The 7,333-nt window shown below is 45.2% G+C and overlaps 1 protein-coding gene across 1 annotated transcript in view; it reads left to right on the forward strand.

Annotated features, from left to right (window-relative positions):
• Positions 1-1,076, forward strand: part of FOXG1 (forkhead box G1) — a 1,244-nt gene extending 168 nt beyond the window's left edge. The window contains 1 exon segment of the mRNA XM_010574237.1: positions 1-1,076. This exon segment is cut by the window's left edge and continues 5 nt beyond it. Within this exon segment, the coding sequence (XP_010572539.1) occupies positions 1-1,021 (1,021 nt within the window). The 3' untranslated portion in view covers positions 1,022-1,076.
• The last annotated feature ends 6,257 nt before the right edge of the window (positions 1,077-7,333 follow it).

A 7,333-nucleotide genomic window follows, 5' to 3' on the forward strand; every position in this document is an offset into this window, starting at 1 on the left:
GAAGGCGGCGGAGGAGAAGAAGGGGGCGGCGGAGGGGGCCAAGGACGGGGAGAGCGGCAAGGAGGGCGAGAAGAAGAACGGCAAGTACGAGAAGCCGCCGTTCAGCTACAACGCGCTCATCATGATGGCCATCCGGCAGAGCCCCGAGAAGCGCCTCACGCTCAACGGCATCTACGAGTTCATCATGAAGAACTTCCCCTACTACCGGGAGAACAAGCAGGGCTGGCAGAACTCCATCCGCCACAACCTCTCCCTCAATAAGTGCTTCGTCAAGGTGCCCCGCCACTACGACGACCCGGGCAAAGGGAACTACTGGATGCTGGACCCCTCCAGCGACGACGTCTTCATCGGGGGCACCACCGGCAAGCTCCGCCGGCGCTCCACCACCTCGCGGGCCAAGCTGGCCTTCAAGCGGGGCGCCCGGCTCACCTCCACCGGACTGACGTTCATGGACAGGGCAGGATCCTTGTACTGGCCCATGTCCCCCTTCCTCTCCCTGCACCACCCCCGGGCCAGCAGCACTTTGAGTTACAACGGGACCACGTCCGCCTACCCCAGCCACCCCATGCCCTACAGCTCAGTGTTGACTCAAAACTCCTTGGGGAACAACCACTCCTTTTCCACGTCTAATGGGTTAAGTGTTGATAGACTAGTCAATGGAGAGATACCTTACGCCACTCATCACCTCACAGCAGCAGCTCTGGCCGCCTCAGTGCCGTGTGGCTTGTCAGTTCCCTGCTCCGGCACCTATTCCCTAAACCCCTGCTCCGTAAACCTCCTAGCAGGACAGACGAGTTACTTTTTCCCCCACGTTCCTCACCCGTCAATGACTTCTCAGAGCAGCACTTCAATGACGGCCAGGGCAGCCTCCTCCTCCACGTCGCCACAGGCGCCCTCCACTCTCCCCTGTGAGTCCTTAAGACCTTCTTTGCCAAGTTTCACGACGGGACTTTCCGGAGGACTTTCTGATTATTTCACACATCAAAATCAGGGGTCTTCTTCAAACCCTTTAATACATTAACATCCATGGGATCAGACTGTAAGTGAACATTTTACACACGTTTGCATTGTAAATGATAATTAAAAGGAAAAAAAAGCAAAACAAAAAAGTCCAGGTATTTTTTATTAAGTCCCCCATTTTCTGTACGTTTGTTCAGTCTTTAGGGTTGTTTATTATTCCACCAAGGTGAGGAGTGTCAGCAAGGTGCAATGTGGGGAGATTACATTGTAGACTATGAAGTTCGGAAGACAAAATTATAGTAGAATGTGTATCTAAATAGTGACTGCTTTTGCAATTTTTTTATTCAAATACGATAAGTCGATCACTAAAAGCCGCCAGATTCTCCATGTTTGCAGTATTATAAGTTATCATGGATATGTCGGTGGGTGCAGACCTTGAAAGAAAAAAATAAATTAAAAAAAAACACCACTAAATTTATGAAGACTATCAAAAACTTAAAACGGAATTTGTATTTAAGCAGAATACTGAATACTGAAAGGTGCCCAAGAACTACATTTTGGCCATTTATTATTTTATCCTTTTCTTTACCGAACCGCGCTTTTTGGGGGGGTTCCTTCTTTTTTTTTTTTTTTTGTTTGTTTGTTTGCTTGTTTACTTTTAGACCAAAGATTGGGTTTTAGAAAATGCACTCAGTGTACGGAGTAATTTAAAAAAACAGCAACATTATTTCAGTTTGCAGCACTGCCCGTTCAAATGAATCAGAAGGGGACAAAATTAATGATTGCCTTCAGTTTGTGTTGTGTATATTTTGATGTATGTGGTCACTAACAGGTCACCTTTATTTTTTTTCTAAATGTAGTGAAATGTTAATACCTATTGTACTTATAGGTAAACCTTGCAAATATGTAACCTGTGTTGCGCAAATGCCGCATAAATTTGAGTGATTGTTAATGTCGTCTTAAAATTTCTTGATTGTGATACTGTGGTCATATGCCCGTGTTTGTCACTTACAAAAATGTTTACTATGAACACACAGAAATAAAAAAATAGGCTAAATTCATATATACTTGATAGTTTTTTTGTCTCTTTTATTAACTAAAATTAATACGCCAGAGGATTTAAAATTACAGGGAGATCAGGGCGCTGCTTATTACAGCAGTCCACCATTTTTCACATGCTCCTTTCTCCCACCCCCCTGCCCCCTCCCCATCATATTGTCTTTAATAGCAGTATTTTCAAATGTAAAGGAGCAGGGTATTTAATTAAACACCACGGCCACTATTGTGCTGTCTCTTTTGGGGCAGAATTCTTATCAAGTCTGCTTAAAAATTGTTAGCACGAGGCAGGGTGTCTTACTAAAAACTCTGCCATACATTGAAGGCGCTTAAAGTTGCATATGTATAAATGTACATATATATATACATACATGTAAAACTTAAGCATATACGCACACATTAGGAAAGAACCAAGGTGCATTATTACACAGATAGGTGTTGTTCTTGCAATCTCTGAAACGCATTCAAAGAATTACTCTTCTGAAAGAAATAAATTTCCACTCGATGATAACTGGAGACACGTTAACTACGACTGTGTATGTGTGTGTATATACATATACATATACATATTAGCTTTCGTACGATCATTTGATCCAATTTAGCAAGCTACGAAACGTATGTGTCTAAAATGCAATCCTTATCTTAAAGGAGCACTGCTCCGGAAGTCTCTCTGCTGGATGTATTTCTATACTTTTAATGCTGCAAACGCTTTGGCTTTAAGTATTGTGAAAGCAGGGCGGTTTTTCAGCTAGAGCCCCGCTCCCCTGCCCCGCTCGCCCCCGGCCGGGAGGGAGCCGAGCAGGGGCTGAGGTGAAGTTGCGGAGCGTTGCAGGAGGCAGAGGGCGGGGGGGGCTGTTGTCACGTGACGCCCGGGCTTGCATACCGATGTTTAAACGTTTTTTGTGTGTGTGTGTGTGGGGGGAACCCACCACCCCGCTCCCCCCAAACCGACCCCAAACCCGTGGGGATGCGGTTAAATTTAAAGTTTTGCCGTGGAGCTTTTTCTGGCGCTCTGGCTGCAGCCCACTGACCCGCGCCAGCGGCCCTGAGTACCCGCCGCTGCCCGCAGAACCGCTCCATTAGTTTTAAGGGGGCAACGCTACGAGTAGTTTTAAGAAGCATTTAATCCTAAAAAGAATTGGTTTCTCGATGAGTTTAGGGAAGCTTATAAAAGCCGCAACTCTTGAAAATAATTAGAAAACTTGTGCAAAAGGTTTAGGAACTAATTGGATCCCGCGGTGAGTCCGTGGAGGACAAGTTGTTCATTTGTTGCGTTTGTGTAGTCGAAACGGGGCTCTGCAGCAGTGCAATAAGCCGGCGGCTGCTCACAATAGGCCCAATGAAAAATAATCTCTAGGTCGGAGATGTTATCGCAAGCACTTTAAAGAGCTGATCTTAGAAAGACAGAAGAGGAAGAAAAAGAAAAAGAGAAAAAAAAAATGCCGGGGGGCGAATGGAGAAGCAAGAGCAAATCTGAATTCTTGCAAACAGAATATTTGTCATGCTGAAAGAATAAGGGGAGGGAGGGGAAGTCTTCCAAAAATAAGTAATAAATAAACAGATGCAAGCAGATCTGCAGGAAAGAGAGAGGAGTGAAAGGTTATGGATGAGAGATGGGACACCCAGCTCTGCACTATGTGGGGGAGAAGGAGAGAAATCTCTGATATTCTTGGCTTTCACTCTCACTCCTGCAATTCAAAATTAATCATCACTATGAGAAAAAGGTTGCTTTGTTTGGGGATGAAGAGATGATACCACCACTTGGAAGCGCCTACCCTCCCCCATATTCTTCACCCTATTGTCATTAAAAGAAGTGATGGCAAAAAAAGTAAAAACCAAAACTCCTTTGCAACAAACTTGTCGGAAATAATGAAATTAAACAGGTGCGATTTAAACTCTTGAAGCCTCAAGACCCCATTCTGTATACTTGTGCCTGAGCAAAATAAAAGAATGGCATCTGCTGCAGCTGACAAAGGAAATGATTTATTGTTTACCACTTGCAATTGGTTCTATACTGTAGGAAATCCAATAGCACATCCTCAAAGTATTATCTAGTTTGCAACGTAAAAAAATCCACTGGCGGTGTACTAAAAGGAGGAAAAAGACAAGTCAGGTTGGAGGAAAGCACAATCTCGCCATGTCAGAGTTTGGGGTTGGCTAATAAGCATTAATTAGATAAGCGTGATGCATAATAATTCCTGAAAAGGGTAGCCCTGATGTATGTCTCTCCAGACTTCGTTTAAGCAAGCACTGGCTCTCAGTGCTCTCCTTTAGGTTCAGTGTAGCAAAGTGCTGCCTAAGCAGTTCAGGTGCCACAGACTTTTCCCTCTTTCTCTCACGCTGGGGGAAGGGGTGGTTGTTGAGCTGGTAATTTATTCACGTTTCCATACACATATTACCAGCAATGAGACTGTCTTTGTAAAGGAAAAAAAAACCACGCTAAAGTTGTCATGGATGGTAGCGAGACTGCCAAGGCCCCAAATATGCCTTTACCTTTGCCTGCTCCCCAGCCAGAGAAACCCTTTTGTTCGCTGAGGATGTCTTTTACGCCAATCTTTGCATAGGCTCGTTCGGTACTGGATGTGTGGTGGTGGTTTCAGTTGGGGTTTTTTCTTTTTTTTTTTTTTTTTTTTTTTTTTTTTTTTTTTTTTTTTTTTTTTTTTTTTTTTAAAGCAGGGAATAATTCTGTTATCTGATACTTGTTTCCATGGTGGTTTATGTATCAAATCCTCAAGCTAAGCTTTTAGTATGGTTTTGTTTTTTTTTTTTAAATATGCACGTTTCTAGAATGTTGCTGTGTCTTAGCATCGTTTCTTTAGCGTTTTCTGATTTAGAGTGTTTATGGGGGACGGGTGGTCTTTATGGAATTAAGGAGCTATTGTTATATTCCTAGTTGACGTTTGAGGTGATTAACTTTGCTCGCATAGATCGTAGGAGAAGAAATCTGCTCATCAAGAAACCTCCAATTACGATTTTAAGATTGCCTTCGCAAACGTGTTTGAGGGATAATAAACTGTAGCTCGAATCCACAACGCGATATTTGGCCAACCAATTTTGGACATATTTTAAATATTTTTCTTTTGTTTCAGCAAAATAGCATCCGTTACGTGCAATGTGTCCTTACGAAAGGGGCTAAAAGAAAGTGAACAATAATATATTTTGCCTTAAATGGCACAACACTACTCTTTGGGAGAGTGATAATTTTTTAATCCGGTACTTGAAAAAAATAGTTTAACCGGGACGTCATTTTGCTCTTTATAACTTCTTCTGATGATTATTAAGATTTATGTCAGAAATTATGATTCAGGTACACACCCCCTCACCACTTGTGTTAATACGAGGTCTCAATCACCACGTATTCACTATTCACTCAAGCAAAACTCCCACTGAACTCCGGTTACGTTTTGACTGAACCACATCACAGTTTTGCTTAAGAAAGAACATTGAGAAAGACTCACTGTTTTATTAGTGACTATATTCTTTAATTGTTCATATTTTCCTTTAGGACGAAAAAAAAATCTGCCTGTAGATAGTCATTGGTATGTACTTAATTGTATAATCGCGAATAATAACGCCCGCCCAAGAAAGGAAGTATATGCGCGTACGTATTACACGACTACAAATTCAACGAATGGCAATAAATATGTGTACGTACATACAGACACACACAACCCTGCAGAGGTGTCTATCCACGCAGTAGTGTCTGTAGTATCTTCTCGGCAGTTTTGTGCACTGAAACGTTCTTGTTTTCAATACCTCCCCCCCCCCTTCCCGCCCCGTGGTGAAGGTGCCTGGGTAAATGGGTCAAAAAGTGGTGGAGAACTGGGTTAGAAAGAGGTGAAGGTGAAGATCATTAGAGGTTTTAGGGCTGGCTGTGGCTGTTTTGCTGGGTTTGTGTGACTGTGCCCAGAGGGCGGAGTTCCTGCACATTCCTACCTCACCGGAGAACCTGCCCTCAACTCCACTGCAGCTACTCCAGAGAGATGGGACCCTCCAGAAGAAACCTGCCCAGCAATCCCAGCAAGCCTTCCCGCCAGAAGGGTAGGTGCACTTCAAGAAAACCTTCCCTACTTCTTCTCCCAACAGGCAGATCCATGTGATACGAATGAATAGAGATGACAGACTTCTGTCTAAACGTACTGTTTCCCCGTGCCCCCTGATAAGCAGATCGCCCGTGCAACCGAAGCACAGTTTCAAAGCACCAGTTACACCAAAACTGCGTGTGCCTAATGTTAGGATTTTTTTTTTCTTCTCTCTCTCTCCTTTTCTTTTTTTTTTTTTTTGTTTTCTTCCTCAAAGTGTTTCCTCCCCCGGCCTCCCCCCTCCCCCTCGGGCTGTATCGTTTCAATCGGTAAGTTGGAAGTTTCTTCGCCGGTTTAGCAGTTCTCATGGTTTATCTGTAGATTTTTTAGCTTGTTTTGTTAACGTGCTCTTTGTTTGCTTGTTTGCCACTAACGCCAGAGAAAGTCAGACGGGTGCAATGTTGTGTTTGCCTTTTTTAAGATGCCGGGAGAAACTGCCTCTACCTGCAAGAAAGGCGCACGATGGCACTTGGGGATGGGAGTCCTCCGCCGGCACCGGGTGAGTGCGGATTTTACTCCTCTTTTACACTCAGGAATCAAGTAGCTCCACTCGTGGTTTGTGTCCGCTGGTGTCAGGACGGGAGGGAGCGCGGTTCCCGCAGCCCCCTGAGCCTGCCCTGCCTTTTTGGTCACGGTTGAGCGTAGAAATATCATGGGGGCTAGGCAAGATTCCCCGCCACCACTCGTTCCGGGGTGAAACTTGCTCCTTGTTCCACCTCTGCTGTATGAAAGACGATTTTAGCATGGCGGGTATAGGCGGGTTCCGTAATGAATTATTTCTAAGAAGTCTGAGCCTGCCGTTTGAGGAAAAGCTACGGGCTTCTCGTACCTTTCGGCGGTTGTGTAAAGAGTGCTAATATCCCTAAATTCTCGGGAAAGCGCCTAAGTGCCAAAAATTCTGGGAGAGCACGGAGAAAGCCCTTGTAAGCAGCCGTACATCTCAAACTGAGCCGGGTTTTGCTCCGAGCGCTCCAGCGGAGCGAGCGCGCCCTTACAACCGCCGCCCCGACCACGGGCAGTGTTCGTGTTCCTCGGAGAGCTCCACGCACTGCCTTTGTCCTCCCCCTCCCCAAACTCCGTGACTGCCTTCTGGATCCATGGAGATTTACGTGCGGCAAACCGAAACCGCGGGATAGGGGCGGAGGTTTAACCCCCTGATTTGCTCAGCTCGCTCACGCTTGCGGGTGGGGTGGCAGGCGTGCGGGTGCGTGGGCAGGACCCCGGGCCGGGGCCTC

The sequence above is a fragment of the Haliaeetus leucocephalus genome, unplaced genomic scaffold, assembly GCF_000737465.1.
Source record: "Haliaeetus leucocephalus isolate CR32 unplaced genomic scaffold, Haliaeetus_leucocephalus-4.0 Scaffold417, whole genome shotgun sequence".
Classification (NCBI taxonomy): domain Eukaryota; kingdom Metazoa; phylum Chordata; class Aves; order Accipitriformes; family Accipitridae; genus Haliaeetus; species Haliaeetus leucocephalus.